This window comes from Toxoplasma gondii, chromosome VIIa, assembly GCF_000006565.2.
Source record: "Toxoplasma gondii ME49 chromosome VIIa, whole genome shotgun sequence".
In the NCBI taxonomy this organism is placed as follows: domain Eukaryota; phylum Apicomplexa; class Conoidasida; order Eucoccidiorida; family Sarcocystidae; genus Toxoplasma; species Toxoplasma gondii.
This window is the reverse complement of record NC_031474.1, coordinates 406,130-429,462: the sequence shown is the minus strand read 5'-3', so window position 1 is coordinate 429,462 and position 23,333 is coordinate 406,130. Positions and strand designations below refer to the sequence as shown.

Below are 23,333 nucleotides of genomic sequence, written 5' to 3'. Positions count from 1 at the left end.
CCTTCCTGAGTAAAACGCTGTGCCCTTGCAAGAGAGCTGCCGGTTGTCTGCAGTTTGGATACTCATGTGAGCTACAGTACTGTCGAAAAAAGGCATGATTAGTGAAAAGCACTTTGAAGTATCACGTAGTTGGCATAAAGTCGTGGCACAAAGTGTAAACGACCGTCGTTTATCTGTTGTGTCGCACGACAACGAGTCTGCTTTAGGGTTGACATGGGAGACCAAATTGATAACTAGACGGCAGGATGCGGAAAGCGTAGTCGTTCACGCCAAGACAAAGTTACTGAATGCTGCACGGGTGTCTTGACAAACGCCCAAAGCAACGGACTGATTTGGGTCGAGTATCCTGTATCTCGACGAAACTGCCCCCCCCCCCCGCCACCAAAAAAGGCCCAAGTCGGGACTTCTGCTGGCGCTTTCGAGAACACTAACCAGTGGTCTTTCCTCCGCATAACTGTGTGTCTTCAAACCAAAACACTAGTCGAGAGTCTCCGGATAAACCTCAGACGGGACTTCTTTAATTCCTCAGTTGACCGGCGCTGTCACATTTTGGGCAGCTAGTCTGGGGATCGTTTGGACTGCTGCCTCGACTCTACACGTTCCTTTCCTTGCTTTTTCCAGAAATATGTGTTGAGGTGCTTCGAACACAGTGACATCGGGTTTCCTTTTACGCACATCTGCAGCTCTGCTTCAGAGCCGCATTACGAGGAAGGGCACTAAAAGCATGCATCGCCCGGTCCCAGTGCGCGTACAACAGTCCGCAGCTACGAGACGCTGAGAAACCTGTGCTTGATAAGCATGAGTAACGAAAACTGGTTTTTCTCCTTTTACATTATCTCCCACTTTGCAAAAAATCTATCGCACAAACCTCGCTTGAAATATCAGCCGTTTTGTGCGAGCAAAATTTTATCCGATTTGGCAACCGCAGAGAAAGCCCCTTCAGCCGCTTACCTAGATTCACTGGATGCCCTGTCAGACAAAGAGTCAGACTCACCACGAGGTAGAACTCGAATTTACCTTGCGTTCCTCTTTCTCCGAAACCATAAGAGCTTGGATGCACCTTTTGTCGAGTGCTCTGCCACAATGGAGGACGTTGAAGAGATATGGAAGCAAATGAACCTCTCCTCCCCGGCTCCTGGCTCTGTCCAGTTGACCTGGCGGAAACAAGCCCGCGAAAGAAAACAGAAAACGTCTTTCGAAAATATTGACCTTGCACAGTTTTCAGTCTGGAAAAGAGAACCTCTCCGTTCTGTCCACTGCTCTTCGCTCGGGGTGGGTACTCCCCCAGGGAAAAGTCCCCAGGATGATGCTCATCTCTCGTCTGTCCAATCTCCGGAAGAGGACCTCTTGGAGTTTCCCTGGAAAACCGGAGACAGAGAAGTGCGTCACGCGTTTTATGCGTTTTTAGTTCGAATAATGGATTCCTTAGCTTTCCATATATTCTAGAAAAAGGCCACATATTTGCAACGACATTTTCCGTTGCTGCCCCGAGTTTGCTACCTGCAGCATCTGCAAAGTTTTCTACGGAGACAAGCCAATATTTTGGCGGATGACCGAAGTGTATTATCTAGGCTTCGGGCGTTGCAGAAACTCAAGGCATGTTTTCTCCACCAAGAATGTCCCCCCTGTAAGCAGTCCTGCAGCAGTCGGTCGTAGATAGTGCCTTTCTCCATCAGACATTTCACATGAGCTACGATTGCTTTGCTTCGACGTTGCCAAATCGATTTTGACAAGGCTTCACTTTTAACAGTGTTCATTTGCCTCCGCCTTTTCCTCTCGTGTGGCAGAGAGGAAAAAACGCTGACGGCCCCGCATGAGCGGAAACTTGTTAGTACAGCATACCTGAGACACCGACAGAATGGTGTGTAATCCATGAAATACAGATGAGATTCGGACTTCCGACAATCACTGTAGCAGATGAACTGGACATTCTTCGTCTCCTGGCACATGCGGCGTTGATTCTAAACACATCTTCGTCCATAGCGCTGCTCAGCGAAACATCTGTTCACCTGATATCGTCGTTAGAAACGGAAGCAATCAAGAATCAACAGTCACTTTTCTGGCCTCTTGCTGGAGCACCTAGGCAAACGGTCGTCGCTTGTTCCTGTCATGGCCAGAGACGACTCCAACATCTTTCCCTTTGTCAGCTTTCTAGAGGCAGCGGACAGGTCCCGATGAGAGAATTCTACCAAATGCAAATGAGGACAGAAAACCATCCCAAAAAAGCTACGCCAACCTGAAAATGAAGATTGACGCCTATGCTTTTCTTTTCTAGACGCATACGACCTCTTACTGACTACCGCAGCTGGTCCCTTGATGGACATGCTCTCACACTGGTCCGAAACTTGCAGAGAATTGGCGGCTGAGATCTCAAGCAGGTGAGAGGTGATCACGAGCAAACGACGATCAACAGTTTACCACTGGGATGAAGGCGCCCTCGGTCCTCGGAATCCTCAACAAAGCGATGCAGCAATGCTTCTGATCGTATCACTTTCCCATTGGACTTCATGAACGAAGCTCTCATTTCCTCGAACGGTTTCCACGTCCTCTTGATTTTTTTCTTGCAGCATGGCTAAGCACGTTTCTGCGGTGGATGGCCTCCTTCGTGTTGCTATTCCAAGTGAGAAGCATTGGAAGGCCACATCCTCTACCTAAAAACAGGTGTTTCTTCGAGAGACCTAACAGAATACGCTCCCCTGATGTCTTGCGGCAATTTCGGGTGATCACTCTTCTTGACCCTCCATCCGTGGTCACTGCCTCGATTGTCGGGGACCTCAGTGCAACAAAAACAACCTACGGGTTTCTCCCCTCCCAAGCCGGTTGGCGAGAGCGGATTCATAAAAAACTGCACAGTAACATGAACCTGTACTTCCCGCTTTGTTGTCTGCTGCAGTCGCCGTCATGAGGTTTGGGTCCCAAGACGTTGAGGGGTAAGAGGAGAAGCCTGCTTCTCAAAAGAAATCGATTGGTCGCTCGCGTCCTGTAACATCTCGAATGACTCCTAGTTTGTTTGTGTATGTAGGGTGGCGCACCTTCCCGAGGTGATGCGCCCCCCCCCGGGGCAGAAACCAACTCAAGTGAGGCCTCGAAACTGCTGTGGAACTTGCTGAATTCTACAGGAGCGGAAAATAAATTCGAAGAGCGGCATGTACCTTCGAGTGGATGACGTGTGTGTTACTCTCTGCAGCTGATCCCAGTAGAATCTAGCGAGGAAGTCCGAGGTGCCATGCTCAAGTTCGTTTCTGCCCTCGTGGAACGTTGCTCCGACGACGCTGTAAGGCATCACGGCCAAATTCTAGATTGGATATAAATGTAATTCGTTGCGTGGAGGAACACGCTTGCCAATTTTTGTCTCCCGCTCTTCGTGCTTGGATCGCTAGGTGACGCGTTCACTACAGCAAAACTTTGGAGCTGCACTCTTTTCGAATGGCCCCGCCGAAGACGATGTGAATTCCGGAGCTCGTACATACTTTTCTGTGGGGTCCTGGCTTCAGATATGGGAAAATATGGACGGTATCGTCAGCATTCTTCGCGCCTGTGCAATGGACCAGTGCGCAGCTATCCAGGTTGCCGCTTGTGCGCACATCTGTAATTTCTGCGATCACCATCATGACGGACTGTTTCACTTCACGGAAGCCTTAGCCAGGTGAGTCACGACAGTAGCTGAGAGACGACATCACCACTCACGTATGTGAGAGCAGCTTCGGTATATGCAGGAAGCAACTGCCTCTGTGCGTTCACGAACAGGTCCCTGTTTTCTTGTCTCGTCCACCCGCATTCCAAGGTAATTTGGAAGAAGGCCAATCGGATTCTTCGAGGATTCGTACTCCATCTCAAGAGGCTTGGAGTATTATCTAGCGCACGACAGGTCCCGGAGCAGGCTGCAAGAGAACGCTGTCGATGAAGTTTGCCTCTCCAGAGTCACCCTTATGTTGTGTGCCGGGATTGGAAATGTCATGCCCTTCATTAGGTTCGGTTACATGGCCTCAAAGCCATAAGCGCAGTAATGAAATGTGGCCAATACAAGTATAACGCGTCCGTTGTGCAGGTAACAGAGCTACCCGACTGTTCGTTAACCCTCATGGCTTCGTTGACAACTGATGGCACCGGAGATCAGGTTACAGTTGCTGAGCTGCGGCGGCGGCGAACGATAAAACACAGTGGATCGCAACAGCCGACAGTTATGAATCGACATCTCCATTGAGGGCTCGGTAGATCCAGTTTGCATTCGATGAGAAAACATGCCCTTATGCTCTTTGAACTTTGCTTGGTCTATTTTCAGATGCTGGTGGGATGGCAGGATCCGAATGTTGTCCCCATCAAAGCTTTTTACGAACCCTGGTCTACAGTAGGTCAAACGGTGAATGTCCTGGTGCTCGTGTCTGCGTGAGTAGTGGAGTACGCTCACAATTGCCCTTATGACCGAATTCACTCCTTCCATAAAGCAAAGGACACGTGACAATAGGAAACAGCGTACAAATGCGGCTTGGCAACTGCACTGATATATACGAGAGACGACAGTCACCTGTTCATGAAGGAGTTGCGAGGTCGCGCCATCTTGAAATCAGATGCAGATGGGACGCGCATGAAAATTGAAGACACGCCTGTTGTCGACATCCTATTTTGGATGACACGAATTTCGATCTGGTATGTTCCACTTTCTTTTCCAGCATAATTACCTTGCTCGGTTGGTGGTTGACCGAGCCCCCGCAGTACGAATGTACTTCTACGAAACCATCGTCCAATGGATCCACCGTCTTCCCGACAAGTAAGTTGTCTTTGCGTGAATCAATGATTCCGTCTGTAGGCAGTATCATTGAAGAGTCTGAGTGTTTGATTGGCATGTCCATTCCTAAAACATGACGTTTTCTTTACAGGGGAGACTACGAATCCTGGCTTTTTCCTTATTTGCTAACGGGCATCTTCGACGAAAACACATCTATACAGGTATGCTTGCCACGTAGTTGTTGCCAGTGACAACCGCCACTAATGAGCTGTGACTACTCTCACACTGGAATGGAGAAGCACACGAAGAGGAAGTGTGACTCGGGTGTAGTTCAGCTTCTTCAGACATAAGTTGGTTATGTCAAGAGAACTGTTTCCCTCGAGAAACAGAGGCGCTAGGAAACTCTCTTAAATCCGCAAAGTCGCCAGCGGCGTTCTCTCGAACCGAGATAACATTGTTAAATACTAACCTCGGAAAAAGGTCAATAGTTCTATCTTCATCTTTGCGGAAGCCAGAAACACACTTACGGGCATTACAGGAGACAGGGAGATTGCTGTGGAAATTGCTTCAGAAACTTGTCTACTGGCTCATTGAGAAGTGCGGCGAGCTCTACGAAAAGGAGAAAGAGAAAGACATCCGGTGAGGTAACCTTTTCATTCTGGTCTTTGGTTGCCTCCTTCGAGAATGGCACACCGTATTACCTGTGGATCCTACTGGCCGATCAGGAGAGGATCCGCGAATCCGTACCTTCCTTTCCATTTTACCCCGGTGCCTTGCTGTAACAAATTGTTTCAGTTGATAGTCCACGCTCGCCGCGTCCGGAAAGCATGTAGGGCCACAATCTCTGTCCTGTATTTGGTCGGTGATTGCGTTATCAGAGCCGTGAGGCAACTAAACTATCAACAACCGTGGACCTATGAAGTAAGGCAACGACGCCGCACTGAGAAAGGCAAAAACAGCACAAGTACTCCCATTAACTACTCTTCAATCAGTTCACCTACCAGAGACCTGAGAGATGTTTGTGTCTCCATAACTACTAATCGTGTGGTAATAAAGTCACACGGTCTGTACGGAATGCTGCGGGGTTAATCAAATGCAGGGCCGAGGATCGTTTCCATTTCCCCTAGGAGGGTGCCTAAATCCAAAGCAAACAGGTTGCACAAGTCTCCCAGAGAGTGCCGCTGCCCTCGACGCTGAATTCGTTCGAGAGTATGAAACACAGACGATCAGTTTAACTGAGGGCGGCAGCTTCAGTGGCCTGCAAGAGTTGCTCGGAGAGCTCGACGATGTTTTGGCGAAGCCTGTGACACGCCCGCGTCTCGGATCCAGGTGCTGGGTCAAGGTCCACTTCCGCCGTTATGCCAAAGGACTATTCAAGGAAGTCACTGATTTTAAAGAAGGTCGGCAGAGCGGGAAAACCCGGTGAAGCACATCCAGCGTCCCCGATTTGCTCACCCATCTTAATCAGGCGTTTCGGCTTCATTGCTCACCGTAAAACGGTACTGTGTTCTTTTGCAGTCAAGAGTGAAAGCTCAGCCCGATTGTTAGTGGCTTCTTTGGCGTATGTAGAGGAATCCATCACAGAATGGCTGGTAGGTGTGACCGCACTGTTAGGCGTTTCAAGAAACAGCCCTCGAATCTCGTTCCGATCTTCGTCAGCAATCATCCGCACGAGTAGACTATAATATGGGCGACTTCTGTGTATGCCGGATGTACATGTTCTGCAGGAAGAACTAGTCCATTTCTGTTCTAATTTGTATGCGAGAAAAGCCGTCCTTCCAAATGGTCTCTTGCCCCTGTACGACGAAGCTCTCAAGATGGTAGGTGGCATTTGGCCTTCTTGACGTGTTGCATGATCCCTTCATCTCTGTGTTGTCATAGCCAATCTGCAGAGCGTTTCACCGAATATCAGACATCGAGTCGATGCACTCCACCAGTGACGCGGAAAGGCAGTACAATTATTAAAGCCACTGCGGATGTGCTAATGAAAATGCTTTTCTTTTAGGTTGGTGCGTACGTCGACCCCGTCTCTTACTGGAAGTTGTTCGAGGATGTCTTCGACGTAAGTCTAACACGGTGCGGAGCTGCTTAAAACTTCTGCTGCGAAAAACAGCCGTACACTTCATACCCGTAGGTACGAAGAGAAGTCGCTCCTTACACGACAGACAATTCTTTCCAACAGCAGCCTATAAGTATCGTCCAGGATAAATATACGAAGCTCTGTATGCGGCGTCGTGTGCACCTATGCACATGCTTCGTAGTTGCAGCTGTCGGTTTGACTACAGTGAGGAAACGGGAAAGGGTCAGTCTATTTTCTGTTGAGAGACAACTGTCTTTTTGGTGCAGGTCACGTGCCCCCTGGAGCTCAAGCAGAGGGCTGCTGTACTGGTTGTCTTCACAAAACTGCTTGATGTAAGATAACGCTTCCGCAACCTTGCGAGCAAGATGGCCTGTTCCTACCGTTATGGACAACGGTTAGCCGTTATCTCCCAATCTTTCGTGCGCCCGGTTGTTTCCTTGTTTTCAGGGTTCCGTCACTGTGCTCAAATCTGTTGGCGACAAGGTGCGTCCTCCTGAATGTTTTCTAGTCACTTTTTCTTGCTAGATTTTGACTAGACGAATTTATGCTGACGAACTGAATCAGATTTGAGCTGATGAAGGATACTATTTGCAGATCTTGACCCCTCATTCGGCCTCGTACTTACTGCGAATCTCACCGAAGCTGGTGACGCGTATCCTGAGCAAGGGGCAGGACGTCTCTAAGTGTTTCATTCGTCTCGCCTTCTCGAAATCCTTGTTCGCGGCATGCATTGCTGCGTCTTGACAAACGTGGAATACCAGAACTGTATCCCCTTAACAACAGCTACAGGAATTTCATCTGGCGCTAGAGGGCGAGTCATATCGAAGCCGGACGAGTGACCAACGCTTTTCGTATACAGAAATGTGTCTTATTTTTGTAACTGGATGCAAACAGACTCTCGGAGCTGGCCGTCTTCAACCGATTCTTTCTGACGTCTGTCAAAAACTGAGCCGTTCAGACCTTCTCGCAGAACAGTGCATCCGCGACTCTGGTAGCCCCATCAAAGCGGTATGTTGTGCGAAGGTAAAGAGCGTAGCTTCTTAAATATCCTTCAGAGTGCCTAGCACGCAGCCAGGCTGCATTTCTTTGCGTCCGTTTGGCGTCTAAATTGGATCGTCGTTTGCAGCCCATGTGTATGTGCGTGTGTTTGTGCGACAGATTCTAGAAACCCTACTGCTGCAGATCGACTGGCTGGTGGAAAGCTGCGGCAAGGACGAAAGAACCCAATTGTTTGCAGCGACCTTAGCTGTAAGCGGTCCCCTCCTTCAGAAACAAGATCAACAGGAACAAAGCGGACAGGAAGATTCACACAGCGTAGAGAGCACTCTTACCATCTTCAGGTACGTGGCCCAAGCACTCAGCGGGATGCAATCTTGGCGAACAGGGACACGGAAGCAGTAACATACTCTGCTGCAATCGTCTCGGCAGAGCCGTTTTCATTACCGGGGTGACAACCAAAGTTGTCCTTCGCGTTCTGCGCAGAATCCTGAAGACCCTCGTTGTCAGCCAAGCCGAAACGAGGGTGAATGATTTTGTGGACGGTATTGGTTCCCTCGACGATGTGCCTGAGGAGCCGCTCCTGGACATGCTGAACTCCCTCGTTTCTCTCCCTCCTTCCTCTTGCAATACGGCTTCTCTCTCGTGCCTTCTCGCTATCGTCCCGCCCGCTCTCACTCTTCATGAGAGCATCTTTACGGCATTACTCGGCCGGCTTGTCAGTTTCCGACATCGTACTCACCACCAGCACATACGGCGACATGCGTTGGAGGCGGCAATACAATGGATTCTGCGTCTTCTGAATTCTCAAGACGAGGGTGCTGCAGACACCTCCGACGAAGACTGCTTATACGACGGCGTACGGCAAATTGCTTCCCACATCGTACTGCCTATATTCTGTTCAAGTGATGGCTTCTGTGGAACCAAGCGAGAGCTTGATTGTCTTTTGCCTCTTGTTACATCGTCTGGAGAGCAAACCTCCTCGTGTGAGGCAAGAAAAGCGTACTTTCTGATGACAAGCGGGTGAGCTCTTCACGAAGAGGACCTGATACATGGAGCTGTGCGTCGAGGCTGAAAGGAAACCTCTGCTACCGGCTCCCGACAACTCTCTCGGGAGGTAATTACGCTATCAATCTTGAGAGAGGAAGGCTAGACAGACAGTAGAGTTTTCTCACAGAAGAGGGGGGCGAGAGACGAAAAAGCTGCTCAGTCTCCTAGTGGCTTAGAAACGTCAACGGCTTCGTCTCGGGAAAGGGATGGACACGGCTCGTAGGTGTACACCAGCAAGAGCGAGGGGGGCATGCGCTCGCACCCGCCTCAGTGAAGATTCCGACCTCCGTGTATGGATAAGCTCTCTCTGGGAGAAAGGCGCGGGCGTGTGATTGTAGACGCTACGTACGTAGCAGATATCTCGATTTGTTCTTCTCGCTGTGTCTGTGTATTTCTGCACATATGGTGTAGCATTCCAGAAGCACTAGCGGAACTGGTGGCGAATGAAACGGTGCATCGCAGCGCCTACCTGTCTGCTCTAAAAGCGCTCCGTGTGTCCTCCATTGCAAAATATGGTAAAGTCGCGAACGACGACTGGTTGAATGAAGTGCCCGTAACAACGCGGCGACAAACGCGACTTCAAGCCATCCAGACTTCAAGCCAACTGAAACAAAAGGTCGGCACCTCTGCACGTCAGCTCGAGTCACGGACATGGGAGACACTAACTTTGTGGTCTCGGATAGCGCACTCGCTAGTGTTTTCCGTTGCTGCAAATGGAGTAAAAGATACGTAACATGGAGTGTGGATATCTGTCTTGCGTAACCAGTAGCAGTGTTCGTGAATGAAAAGTCAGTGGTGGCCTGATAGCTGTCGTGCCACAGAAATTTTTCGCGCCTCTCTCGTGACCCAAATCACGGCTAATCCCCCTCCGTAAGTCACCTCCCACTGATGCCAACACCATTCACGGGGTCTGTCGCCTCCTCCCGTGGCCGTGTGGACAACTGACTATGAAAAAGGCGGTTCTCGATACTACCCATTCCTCTTCTTCGCTCTTTTCCGCAGGCAGTAACTTTATTGTATGGCGCAGTAGTCCAGATTCTTCTGGGCGCTACTTCCCCAACTTCCGCGGTAGAAACGACCCAGGTGCTCGACTGTTTAACGCGCGTGTTTACGAAGATCCGGCGCGCCCTCGTGCCTGTGAAAGAGCTAACAAGATTGAGCGAGATTAACGATTCTGTGAAGACCGAGAATCAAGACACGTCTCTAAGGGATAACCAAAGCACTGCGGCAAATCATGAGGGTGCAGAAGTTGATTCAACAGCCAAAGCGGCTAAGTGTCTCCCTCTTCAGCCCCTCGATGGAGGGGTGGCATTCTATGCTGTCAACTTGATTGGACTCATCTTACAATCCGTGCAAGTCATTTCTTCCCAGAATAGAATTGAGGATTTCCGCCCAGAACTTGAAGACGGAGATGCTAGATCTCAGACAGAATGTGAGAGGAACCGGCTGATGTCAATGCCGCGCATGTGGGATGGGCATGACTCCCTCCAGCCCGAGAAACTTGTCCCGAAGCACTCATCCTCTTTCTATTCAAGAAACGGACCGTTTATTCGCAAACTAGACAAGTGCCGTCGACAATGTCTAGTCCACTGCATTCCCCAAGCAGATTTCCACGAGCTCATCGGTCATGCTGTTAAGGTAAGGCTCTCTGACAAAAAGTGTGGAAGTCCACGAAGGAAGAGAGGCAGTGCAAGGCAGCCAGCTCGTCAGAGCAGACACACACTTGAGTGAGAATGCATGGGTGACCCAAATGCGTTTTCTGCTCAACATTCTCGATCCGCCTCCTTGCTAATGCAACTTTGCCTGTTCCTTTGCCACTTTGTGTTGCTTCCTGGCGTTGCTCTCTTTTCGGTACCTTTTCGGCTAACGGGCATTGGAGCATCGTTTAGGATTCTCTTCTACTTGGCTATGATGGTGACAACTGTTTTGCGGTTTAAGGTCGACACACCTCCCCCGTTGCTTTACTGTGGTTGTTGCCACTACCCTGGAGGAGGATTATGCTGTAGACGCATCGAGCAATAGATTTCGTTTTTCTTTGTGTGAGCAGTTTTATGTAGAGCTCGGTTCCAAGATTCATTGTGAGGGCTTCAATGGTCTTCCCTCAGCGCCAGACCCTGTCTTGGTTGACGAGTTTCTACCAGCAACAAGTGAAGAGACACTCGGCAAGGTGATAGTGGCGCTCGAGAGTGAGTCGCCTAGGCGGCACCACTGAAAGAGAAGTAACGCGGAAGTGTCAGAACTGAGTATGCCTGGAGAGAATCCAGCGGAGGTATACATGAAAGGCCAACCGACGAAGACTGTCGCAGAAGGGAAGAGCAAGAGATGGTTCGAAAACGTAACACGAAAAGAGAGAGTGCGGGGGGGCAGAGACAGGCAAATATGCACGGAGCGGAACAGAACGTGACCGTGGAGGGAAGAAAGTTGAAGTGAAACTGAGACTCATACGAATCTGGAGTTTCTACAACCGGCAGAACTATTACGACGGCGATACGTTATCTTGTCAGGTGTAACGGAAGAGAACAAACGCACCAACGCTGCTGCCGCCTTGTTACACCTTCTAGTGAACCTAGCGTCTACATTCCCAGGTAGGTATCCAAGCAGTCAGCGCCCAATAAACAACAGACATCGAGTGCTTTTCTTCTTTCTCAGCAAAGCCACGTTTTCAGTGTATAATTCCAGTGTGTGTTCCGGGCCTTGTTGGTTTAAAAGCCGTGCCGACTGACTGTTCGGCCCTGATTCTCGAAATAGCCATCACCGAAGGTCGGCGCATCGGAAAAACTACAGAAACGATCGATAAGACTATTCCCGCAATTTTCGATTGTGACTGCGTGCCACGGTCAATTCTTCTCTGTTTCTGAATTGTGCAGATTCCATTCAAATGTGGCACGAAAGGTGGAGCTCGAGAGGACACGTCATGCGTGCAGAAGTGGTCACGGCTTTCCAAAAGCTGGCTTCAACTGTGCGATAGCCTGGACCGTGCATCCCTACACTAAAGCCGAACGTTCCGGCCACCGTAGCAAGGCGTCTACGTGTGTTGTTTCTGTTCTCCATTTGGGTGGTAGCCTCTCTGACGGACGAGGAAAATGAGAGGGGTCCCGACAGTCTGCGTCGAAGAGACACATGTCTTCTTCGCACCCTTCCCCGAGACCCCAGAGCCCGACGGGAAGGCAAACGCAGAAGAAATTGATGGGGGAAATTGCAGTTGCTGCCGAAGACAAGGTCGTGCGCAGCAAGCGTGGGGTCCCACATTCACAGTCAAAACCTACAGCAAAACATTATTTTTCTAGGTCCAAAACAACAAAAATTCACTCTGCCCCTCCAAAGCACAAACAACAGGCCTCCGATTTCGTGAACCCCAGTGCTCCTCTACGGCGGGCTTAGAAACCCAAACCAGAGGCGGAGATTTGAAGAGGTCCCATTCGTGCGCAGGCAATCTCTTTCGATCCAACTATCATCTGCGAGAACAGATGACAGACAAGTTGTTTGCAAAAAAAGAGATGCTCTACAACTCACCCGTGTGAACAATGTTGTCCTGCATATACCTGCCTGCGTATCCTTTTCAAAATCTGTCCTCTTGGCAATTCATTTGGACTGAGTGATGCCCATACCTATGCCTACAGACACTAATTAGATCCTCTTCTGTATATCTGTGGTAACACGACGTCTCTCTATATCTGAAGGCACCTGCCTACTGCTATGACAGTGCTTGTTGACCTCGTATTAAACAAGCGGTCGTTTACCTGTCCGCTGGTTCATCTCTGTAAGCTTCGATTGTGGCCACAACGTTTCCAGAGTTCCCGACTTGACTTACGGTCGCATCGACGGTGATAGGCCCAGGGATCACGGGAGGGATCGCATCTGCAAGTAGCACTCAGAGATAGAGAAGAAGCTTGAATGGCATTTCCGCCTCCCTTCAATGGAAGAAGGTGTTTCGTTCAGTTGCTCGCGACAGGAAATCCAACAAGACAACCAGCAAGCACATCCACTCTCTAAACCTACATGTGATGGTTAGCTCCTGGTAGCCGGGCTGCAGAGGACAGAGACCAGGATTCTCAGCGCAGAGATTTCTCGTGTGTGAGATTCTAATAAAACGGCTTAGGACAATGAGAGTCCGCAGCTGCAGGTCTGGAAGCGCCTCCTTGAGGATGCCTCTTAAATGCAAATTGAAATTTCTACCCGGGCGAAGTGGATATGGGTCGAGCAAGATATCGAAGTCCTGCACTCAAGAATGGAAGGCGGGAAGTCAGAACAAAGTGCAAACCGTGACTCACGAATTTTTGCCGCGAGGAACTGGTAGGCAGAGCACCTGCAGGAGCCCTTATTCGTTCGGCAATTCCCTGTTGTCTAACGGTCTATGATCAATTAAATGGTGGGCAGCAACAGTGAACTGACCAACCAGAATCCCTGAGGAAACAACCTGTCAGTAGTTTGTGCTTAGTCACTTATTTGTATAGTCTGCGCATGCGTAAATGCACACGCCCACGGCAAAACAGTCTGAATGAACTCGTCAATCTAGATACACCGAAGAAGAACGGAAAGAGGTTTCTGCGCAGCATGCGCGAGACAAGCAATCACTCTTAAGAGAGCGCAGAGAACAGAGTATCTCGCGTATGGGTATCAACGGGTAACTTCCAAGAAAAGAATACTGCGTTGCATCAAATGCCTAGAAGTCCGTGTTGACGTATAGCCCGAAACGCAGCCATATTACCTCTATCAGAGACGGCTGAGTAGTGCACCACCTCCAGAGATCCCGATGAGATTCAGGCGGGTTATCCCAAATAGACGAAGAGCCGCCCGGTCTCGTAATGGAAATCTGTGCCTCTTCAGCTTCCTCATGAGCCTTTGTTGACGCGATCTCAAAGCCCTCTTCTTTTTGATCGACGTCCTCTGTTTTTTGGCCAAGAACAGAGAAAGGACAAAAAGCAGAAGAGAGCGCAAGAAAGAGGAACAAAGCTGCAATACGAGTACGGAGTGACATGGTGAAAAATGCCGTTTCAAAACGCGGGAACAATGGTTGACAAGATCTCGGAGAGAAGGCCAAAACACGCGTCAAGAGGAAAAGACAGAATTGTGACAATGCCATCATGGGCACCCTTTTCTCCTCAACGTGAGCTCTCTCTTGGACAACGGGGTACAAAGCCTGAAAGGAATCGCTTCCTTTTTGAGTGCGATCGGGGAGCCGACTGTAGTCTTTACGGCGACTGCCGTTTCTTCCTGGGAACCTGGTGTGTCAGTGACATGAGTGAGATGCGTGATCGGACGGCTCAAAACCCTTTGCCGGTGAGGAAGCTGAAGAGAAGCACGTGTCAGCCGTTCGGGAACTGTTTTAATTGCTCAATCATCTGTTTTTCCTTCCAACACAGCGGCGAATTTGCGAATGTGGGGGATTACGAGGTATGAAGTCGTCCAGTAGAGACCGCTGGCTTTGTACGGAGGATATGGTAACTTCTTTGTACCAATCTATATTGGTGGTTCGGAAGCCGTTTTTCCAAGACCTAACGCAGTCTCCTATTTCCTAGTACCATTAAGTTCTGTATTAGTAACTCAAAGTATCTGTGCTGAATTCGCTAGTGGTCTTGGTTGGACTGACCTACCATACGTTCGAATCGCCACTGAAGAACCAGCGTCCTACTCGACTAAATACAAATCAGCTATGCCGAGAAATGGAGGCTCCATCTCACTAACGTCTTTTGTTTTCTGAAACAAGTTATTATCAGTTTGCTCGTAGAATTCAGTGTAGAATAACGGTAGATGAATTGTCTGGGCGCTCGTGCAGACAAATTGAATCAGTTTTCCTTGAGGAACTGTATGACGCGTGGTCCTGAATATACACAGTTGATCACGTACAGATGTAGTGGCAAATATGGTAGCGCAGAAGAGTGAATACCCAATTTCCCGCAAAGAGTTTCAAAGCACCCGAGAGATAAGACGATCACGTAGTGACTAACAAGCTCATATACTTGCACATTCTGTCGGGGCTAAACCTGAATGTGGATTTGCAAAATTCACAACGAAACTGAATCGAACCAGCGGTATTTCCCTCACTACTTCCACCATACCAAGCCACAATAAACAAACTTGGGGCCCCACGGTCGTCAAGTCGATTCTGCTTTCTGCAATTTCACTATCTTCCAGCAAACCGGAGGATTCAATCAAATATGTGCAAGTGCCCGATCTCAGTATTTCTTTCAGCTAAGAGGGACATCAGGTGGAATACTCTGTCAACACCTTTTAGACGAGAGCTTCTAAACCGATGTTAATTTTCGGCTCACGGCCCGGCAATCAGCTTCACTGATGTTGTTGCCTAGTATTTCTGTTCATCCGCTCAAATTTGACCACTCGATCGATTTTCCTTCAACTAGTCACGAAATATTCGTTTCAGACAAGCAGCAGACACTTCGGTGGCCCCGAGAGATGAACTAAAAGAGTGAAAAACTCTTGCCTGTTCAGGTAGCCGAGGCAGCTGATCCGAAATCCTGCGCGGCAGACGGCTGCATCCGAGTCGCCCTTTTTAAATGATCCTTCTTTCCAAGTTTGGATGACGTAATAAGGCAGCAAGACAGGCCACTCAAGAAGTCTCTGCGCCAAACTTTTCTCCAAGTGGAGATGCTGAGTGCATACGGTGTCTCTCTCCCCTCTTCAGGAGGAGACAGCTCGTCCTCGAAAGCTCAAAACCGAGCGAAGAAACCGTCCACGTACGGCGTCATCCCCTGGAAGTTCTCTCTTTACACAGCATTCACGTCTTGGGCTTGAAAATAAAATTCCATATCCAGTAAAATAGACCGGAATGGCAGCCACGACTATTACAGGGTATTCAAGACTACTTGCCGTATATCTGACATAGGAACTATAGCCAAACAAAAATCATACACACCTGTGTTTGATCAAATGCGTGAGAATCACTCATAGGATTCAGTTCACGCAGAAGGCTTTCTCTAGGTGGATGCACGTTTACGGACAGTTTTTCAAAAGCGAGAGGAAGCCTGGAGTGCCTGTCGTTGATGGTCCAGTGGGTGAGACACATTTTCTTCTCGTCGCTCAGCTGTTGAGGAGTTCAGGTGCACGGAGCAGCGGAAAGTGACAGTCGAGCAAGTTGCGAGGCGTTGGCAGTTCTGTTGACTACTTTTTGTAGACCGGGGGTGCGCTTCGCTCCTACCGATAAGGCTTTCCATGGACCGTTGCCCCCACCAGCTGGTCCTCCCCAATGGCAAAAAGATGTTAGTGTGGCAGAGAGGGGACGGCCGAGCGCCGACCGTTATTCAACATCGGGTGAAACCAAAGCCGAAGACAGCAAGGCTGCTGCATTGCTTGAATCTCTTCTCAATGACAGTGCATTCCAGAACGTGAGCCATCGAAACCAAACTACGCCGACAGGATGAGCGTGCACACAGATCTGTACGTCATCCCGTTTCCCCCCATACAGCAAGGAGAAACTCTCCACCGTGTTCAGGCATCGCAAGATAAATCTGTATATTTGAGTTGCTGTATAAACGTGTGAATGCGAATTTTTGTTCCCCTAGGAGAGGCACATTTAAATAAGTCAGGCTCACGGGTGTATAGCGTGGACACACACCTACACACGGAAGTTACAAAAAGATATGTAGGTGCGTCTTTACCGGGGCACAATGTGTCTCTTCCTACATCCCTCAGATGGGCAAAGATGACCTTCTTGTATTAGTAATTATTGGTGCTAACCCATCGACCTTGTTGCAGCAATTGCCTGGAGAGAAAGCGGCTCAGGTCATGCGGCAGTACTTGCTTCCCATGTTCGAAGTGCACCGGATACGTCAAGAAGAAATCGAGCGCCATGAAAGACTTGGAACGTCTACCACACGGAAGGTTAGAGGCACCGACTCGAGGTTCGCGTTTTATTTCGCCATAGCATTAGTTCAGATTCCTTCAGTTTTGTCGTTACGGAACGAAGAAGCGACCTTACGTTGCCAAGAAACCGTTTTAACATGCAGCTGAAGTGACTGATAAGAAATAGACTGCGAGCTGTTCCGCGAAGAACAAACCAACGGGAACTGCACCGAGCAGCGCACAGCGTGTTGGTGAATACCGTTTCAGCAGAGATCCTGCAGTAGCAGTCAATTCAGCAACGAGTCGCAGCCTGTGACATCGCTTCGGACATTTTTCCAATGCCTCATCTCAATGAATTTCCTTGAAAACCTCAAATATTCGCTCACGGTGCTCCCGTCTAGAGCGAGGCCCCAATAATCGCGCCTTTTCATTGAGTTCAAAAGCGCTGTTGTAGCCAGGGACTCTATTTTGTCTGGCAGGCATTCTTATTCTGTCTGTGGTACTGGAACATATACGCGGTACACCCTAGTTCGTCACAAGTTATCACCCAACACTCTAGGGCCCTCGCTCCACAGACGTGTGATTTTCTTGGTGAAGCGTGTTTTTAGCAGAGGCAGTGGACCTATATTTCTGATTTCATCGTTCTGTTGTCCTCCAGGAACCCAAGCTAGAAGTGCCGACATCTACACCGCGGGCAGCCTCTCCAGTGAGCCCGGGAAAAACAGCAGTGCTGGCGGAAATGCAGTTGAGTGACTCGCTCCTGAGTGAGCTGCAGGTAGCAAAAGAGGGAAATGCGGTTTTGAGGCAGCGCCTCACGGTCTCGGAAACGGCATGCAAAGAGCTCTACGAGAAACTGGAAGCTGCGACGTCTTCTCTAGCAAAACTGAAAGTCGAACTGGAGCAAACTAAGCAAAAGGTAGCCTTACCAAAACTACCATACTGTGCGGCGCCTGAACGACCTTTATGACGTTGCGACAAAGGGCGAAACCCTGCTCTCAGAGACGCGATTTACAGAAGCTGCCTGCGAAACCGTCGTACGGTAACTTTTAGTCGGGGTGAAACTGTGACTTTGTAACACAGCAACTCTTTAACCGCAAAACAAAACTGGCGGCCGACCACGCGTGAGAAAATGAAATGCATCACCCGAAGCTACGACGAAAATGGCTTGTTCTGCATGTGTGGTTGATATTCTGTTTTCAAGGAATCTTTTTCTCGCCTCCACATTACTCAGACTGAGAGTGACTGTGCTTCCCTAAGGTGGCAACTACAGCAACTAGAAGCGCTGATCGGACAGCACCAGGAGGAACAGAGCCGCCTCTCTCAGACTGTCACGGAGCTCCGACAAACGAATGAGGAATTGAGCAGAAAACTCACCGTCACACGAAATACCGCATCTCTCCTGCAGCACGAACACGAGGTCCTCACAGAGCAGGTAGGCGGCTGCAGAAGTGAGCCTCCGTGTTCCCAGTTTTTTTCTAGTCACGGAAACCTTCTATCCGACATGGGGGTCATCGCCCTCTCATGGACACACGCTGCCAAGACGATTGACCCTAACCCTAAACTTGAAAATGATGCTGCGGTGTTCGTTTCACGCTAGGTCAGAGGCCTCTCTGCTGTTACGAAAGACCTACCCACTGTAAAGAGCTTGCAAGACGCTCTCCTGTTCGAGGAAGTAAGGAGATTTGAAACAAATGCTTGAAGTGTGGGGTAGTCGAGCAACACCGAATCTTGAAGTGAATGGAAACCTCTGTTTCCATGCACTGTAAAGAGTCTGCAAGATGGGGCTTTCCTGCGTCCCCGTATTACCTGGGGAAAAGAAAGTCTGTCCGTTTTCGAATTTGAACAGAGTGTAGACAGAGGAGTTAGCGAACTAACGCTGTAAACTGTTGTTAACTGAAATATCTTTTAATGATATTTAATTGAGCAGAAAAACCAATTAGTAAAAGTTAGACTCTAAACAAGGAAAAAACAGCTCAAGCTGTGAGCAATATTTTACAGAGTTTCGATGATCGGCATTGCACAGGTTCGCTTGAAGGGAATGGAGGCTTTCCACGTAGTTCAGTTAACTTTTTCACAGTTAATGCGGGCGTCTACACTATACCACGAAAGTTCTTCTATCGTGAAGCCTGCGCACAGTCTCACATGTTATCAGCAAATCTTAATTCCAAGAACCAAATCTACATGACCACTGTCAGCGCGCACTCGCTCTCGGTTCTTACATCGTAGTCAACTGTAGTCGAAAATCCGCTATCATCTCTCGATTTCCAGTTCTTACGCCTCCAGCCTTTTGCTGAAACTGCTCCACTGCTCCGCCTTCAAGTGCCGTGATGCATAAGGCGGTAGGAGGGACGCTAAAGATTGAAGAAGAAATTTGTATTCTCTCTGATTTCATTTGGTCCCGGTCAACTGCATTTCAGTCAGTTTCGAAGGCGCATATCGATGACATCCAGAAGTTCTCAGCAAACCTGCAGAACGAGTGCGCCAAGCTGGCTAACGAGCGGACTCGACTGCTTGACATCAAGAAGGACTTGACACTTCAACGGGACCGTCTGGCTGTGAGTAGTGCCAGAGAAGACACCCAGAACATAAACGATGGGAATAACCTCCATGTCGTACGGCATTGAACTCCTGCACTCTTAGCTTTATTATGCAGTCCACTGGGGTGGTGGTGTGCAGCAATTACAAAGAACTTGGCACTGAAAAACAAATGTGAGCTTTCCAACAGTTTCGGTACGGGGTGGTTGGGTGGGAAATTGAATCTTGTCTAATTTTATTGAAACACGCAAACCCTCTTCTCGAACGAGAGGTAGAAAGAGACGAAGCTGGAAATGGAAGTCGTACAGGAAACCGGATCAGCATGACCAACTGGAAAGTGAGGTATAAACGCAGAGGAGAGGATATACACAGAGAAACTTTTGAATTGTATGCAAGCGTTTTTGTGCACTGTTATCAAGATGCATGCACGTATTTACTGGACCTCTCCGCGCGTTTATAAATAATGACTACTAAATGACAGCCGCGCAGCAGTGACTGAGATCAGACAGCAAGTGAGTTACTGGAATGTGTAGAGTTTGTTGACGACAGTACTTCGGTTTTTCATGCTTTTGGGGGTATCTTCCTGTTGGCAATTGCTCGCAGGCAGAGACGAACCGGTTGAGGAGGGAGCTGGAGGAGACTCGCCTGCAAGTTTCCAAAGAGAGCGCGCAGCAGTCGGAGGAAATAGAGAATCTTAAAAAGGAACGTGAAGAGATGGACAAGCAGATGAAAGAGCTACGGGAGGATCGTGATAAGCTGAAGCAGCGAATAGCGCGATTCAGGTGTGGATGTCAAGAAGATGCTGGTCCTCTTAACCCCTTTCTGTCTGTGCATGCACCTTTATGCTCGCGAGCATGTAGGTTCGGTGAATGCCGATATAAGCATATTACATACATACACATACGCGTTATGCACGATTACGTGTCAACCTCTGTACGGGCTTAGGATGCCTAACGATGCGGTGCTCCGTAGATCGCCAGCTGTTAAAATTCATTTATGCACTCCCTGACTGTAGTGCCCCAAAGTTCTTCGGACTTTCAATAGGCTACATCCAACTGCGACGTCTTACTCCTCTAACCTGTTGACTGCCTCTTTGTGCTCCCCTCGAACCACCACAGAGCGCGCCGAAAGATGTTCGAAGCCCAGCAGCGGACGTGCAAAAACTGTGGTAAAGACTACGAGGAAACCGAGAATTACAATTGGAGTTGCCGGACTCATCACTCAGAGTATGGAGGCGAAATGTGGTGGTGCTGCGGAAAACTGGGGAAGAATGCTCCCGGATGTCGATTCAGCAAGCACGAATCCAAAGACGATGATGATGAGCTTGATGCAGAGGAGAAGATGGAGAGAGAAGCAGTAAGTCACACGAACTCTCTACGACAATAGGCATCCACTGTACGTCTACGAATCTAGTTGTAGTTCTAAGTTATCTTTGCAAAGGTGATTCACCGTTGGTGTTGCAGTGTAACTGTATAACGTGCAACACGGCAAATATGCATGCATGTATACATGGTGAAAGATCGGTGTAGCCGTGTATCTGGCTGATCAGAGAGATAACACGGGAATTCGCTACATATGAACATACAATTATATACATATATATATATACATATATATATATATATATGTATTCATATGTGACTCTGCATCTCCGTTATGCGCGATGAAACAGAAGGTTGTCATAGGTGTCGTCACTGAAACGCTTGATTTGTCCCTTCAAGATTATGCTCACGCATTCTGAATCTCCAAGAACTTAAAAGTCCCCAAATGAGTGGCTTCTTTGCATCCTCATAGTGAGATCCACAGATTGACAAATAATCCAAGGGATGACTACCTGACAGTTTTTTGATTCATATCTTTCGTGCAGGCAGAACAGAAGATTCGGAACCAGAGCATCCTTTGCCTGGCCTGCAAAGAAGTTGGGCATCTCGTCAGTCTTTGCAGGAGAACGAAATTCTTCGCACACGCAGTTCTTCTGTAACGAATTTTGAAATGTGTGCGCTCGCCTATGGGGGATCGCCCTTTCGTAATCGACATAGTCATTCGCCGCACACTCTCTCTGCCTGTTGAGATATATCTAAACACGGTCGCTATTTCTTGCATAGCACGCTCGTGTGGATAATATGCAGAAAGATGCGCATCAGGTAACTGCCGTAGATCTTCTTGCATCGTTAATCATTTGAAGATTGGCCTTTCTTTGCCTTACATTTTTCGTCATTGCTACAGAGAGCGAAACGCAATTAGGTAGAATTCACTGACAAAAACAAGTTGCAGAACTGTATACACTTGCAAATCTTTTGTTTGGTGGCGAATTACATAACCACAGGCGAGTCATTGTCCGAAGGATCCGAATCCTCGGGCTGGTGGTGCCGACGTGAACGGGAAAGAGGAACTTCGTCGGTTAGAGATTCTTGGCAATCAAGAGAGATCTCAGCAAAGACGTCAGGTCAGAAGGCTTACCCTCTCCAGATCCTTTAGTTAAGCATGTGTGAAATCCTTAACGGAGACAGGCAGCGCAGCGGGGGAACCTCGATCTGTTTGTCGCTGGGCTGGTTCTCATTTGTCAAGCTGAAAAGAAGTTGACACGAAAATCTTCATCTATCTACACTGATACAGAGCTGGCCACATGATTACAGACCGGAGGATTTATGTTCAACATATGCAAACTGGATACTGCCCATGCACGTTCATCTACGCAGACATCGAGCTGCTGGTTTCTCTCTGCAAAGAAGATTACACTGAAATGCCAAATGCCATATTATTACTCCAGCTGTCTTCGGCATGGATGCCTCACGAGCTTACGGGCCGCATGGTTGGGATTTTCGGGAAATCTAAAGGAGACTGAGCTCAGTCAGTGCTTGTCGAAACGGGTAAATCTCAAAATGTGCTCCTTCCTATGGAGTGCGCACATTCGAACCACATTCATTCTTTCTGCAGTCAGGATTGGACATGGCCGTAGAGCTCGCCGACAAGTTCGGTTACGAAGGACTGAGAGAGCCCCTTGATGACGAAGATATATTCATGGTAGGGGGAATCATAGGGTGGATATAAGCCTACCGATCTGAAATGCTAGTGCTCACATTCACAGTGCTCTATCTGCTCCGGGTTGTCGAAGGTCGCCCGGAGTGATAGCCTTCCAGCCTGCATTGTGTGTTGCCGGCAAATTGCATGCCTATGTCGACGCACAAAAGGTAAAGAAGGGACGACACAGACGTGGCGGGAGTGTTCTCTCACTGTTGAGTTCTCCTCCGTGATAGTTTTCAAGAACGGGTAACGCACAGAAGGAGAACCTCCTCGACGCTGTTCCTGACCTGCAGTTTCATGTCTTAAATTTCCCTCGTTCTCCCAGGATCTGCGGTCCGCAGCCACCTCACGGGCCCCGTCCTTCTCAGTTAAAGTAGAAGCAGAAGGTAACAGGAGGACCTGCCGCAAAGGGGAAGCTTAGTCGGTGTTCGCCTCCACGGCAGAACCTAAGACATAGTTATCGATCGCCACCAAAAGAAGCAGAATCTTTTCTCTGTCGTACAGCTATACACATGCTCAAAAATATCTAGAAGCAGAGGCAGATATTCTTTCACAGCTTCGTATCTACACGTCGAGGTGCGGTCAGAAATCTCTCTAGAATGGAGCCCGACATGTCTGCGCCATCTGTTCACGTGTGAAAAAGAAACTATTTGTTCACAAAAAAGTATTCAGATAGAGAGAGACGCAAAAGATTCCGCGAGATAGAGTGGCTTGCCATCAAGCACAGGGACTGGAGATTTGTATGCGTGCCTCAAGAAGTGTACTTAATGCCTGTTTGTGTTTCCGACTGTCCTCCGCCCATCTCAGGAGTCACCACAGCGTCAGCGTTCCCTCCGGAGTCTCTTCCCAACGCAGTGACAGAAGCGCCTCGTGCAACGCCTCAGCCACCATCAGAGGAACTTGCAGTTGCCTAGGAAACGAATCCCGAAGACTTGTGATCCAAATGTCAAGTTCTTTGTGTCAGTTACGAATTTGTGAAGAAACGGGACGCCTTCCTGGCCCTCGATACCCTTGAGTGTCCGATGTTGTTTGCTGAGAGTGAAAGCGAGCTGTTCTTTTGTTTCTCATTCGTGAACAGGAGGACAGGACCTCACCATGCAAAGATCAGCCTGCATGCACCGA

At 48.9% G+C, this 23,333-nt stretch overlaps 3 protein-coding genes across 3 annotated transcripts; 2 read left to right on the top strand and 1 right to left on the bottom strand.

Moving 5' to 3' along the window:
- Nucleotides 1-1,083: 1,083 nt before the first annotated feature.
- On the top strand, nt 1,084-11,820 carry TGME49_280420 (HEAT repeat-containing protein; the record flags this gene model as incomplete). The annotated part of the gene is made up of 29 exons (XM_018781849.1): nt 1,084-1,380; nt 1,507-1,627; nt 2,276-2,378; nt 2,568-2,620; nt 2,894-2,930; nt 3,023-3,077; nt 3,188-3,274; nt 3,495-3,646; nt 3,748-3,784; nt 3,971-4,048; nt 4,283-4,348; nt 4,671-4,768; nt 4,878-4,947; nt 5,298-5,365; nt 5,605-5,647; nt 5,826-6,126; nt 6,245-6,318; nt 6,454-6,546; nt 6,732-6,788; nt 7,073-7,138; nt 7,254-7,289; nt 7,701-7,829; nt 7,965-8,146; nt 8,289-8,825; nt 9,264-9,468; nt 9,855-10,490; nt 10,900-11,038; nt 11,357-11,437; nt 11,720-11,820. The coding sequence occupies 29 exons, from the start codon at nt 1,084-1,086 to the stop codon at nt 11,818-11,820; spliced, it is 4,002 nt and encodes a 1,333-aa protein (XP_018637221.1).
- A 13-nt stretch (nt 11,821-11,833) lies between these two features.
- TGME49_280430 (hypothetical protein) lies at nt 11,834-13,957 on the bottom strand. The gene is made up of 4 exons (XM_002371396.2): nt 13,561-13,957; nt 12,852-13,068; nt 12,664-12,710; nt 11,834-12,307 (listed from the first exon to the last, which is right to left on the bottom strand). The coding sequence occupies exons 1-4, from the start codon at nt 13,936-13,938 to the stop codon at nt 12,230-12,232; spliced, it is 720 nt and encodes a 239-aa protein (XP_002371437.2). The 5' UTR covers nt 13,939-13,957; the 3' UTR covers nt 11,834-12,229.
- A 2,065-nt stretch (nt 13,958-16,022) lies between these two features.
- Nucleotides 16,023-22,238, top strand: TGME49_280435 (hypothetical protein; the record flags this gene model as incomplete). The annotated part of the gene is made up of 10 exons (XM_018781850.1): nt 16,023-16,121; nt 16,503-16,691; nt 17,311-17,568; nt 17,884-18,084; nt 18,250-18,324; nt 19,010-19,207; nt 19,791-19,969; nt 20,306-20,543; nt 21,514-21,633; nt 22,125-22,238. 10 exons carry the CDS (start codon nt 16,023-16,025, stop codon nt 22,236-22,238), a joined length of 1,671 nt encoding a protein of 556 aa, XP_018637220.1.
- Nucleotides 22,239-23,333: the final 1,095 nt, after the last annotated feature.

Coding starts and splice junctions, on each gene's coding strand:
- TGME49_280430 (XM_002371396.2), bottom strand. CDS start 13,938: ATGATGGCATTGTCACAATTCTGTCTTTTCCTCTTGACGCGTGTTTTG. Junction 13,069..13,560: donor CTCAGCCGTCTCTGATAGAG/GTAATATGGCTG, acceptor TCTTGAGTGCAG/GACTTCGATATCTTGCTCGA. Junction 12,308..12,663: donor CTATCACCGTCGATGCGACC/GTAAGTCAAGTC, acceptor CTGTTCTCGCAG/ATGATAGTTGGATCGAAAGA.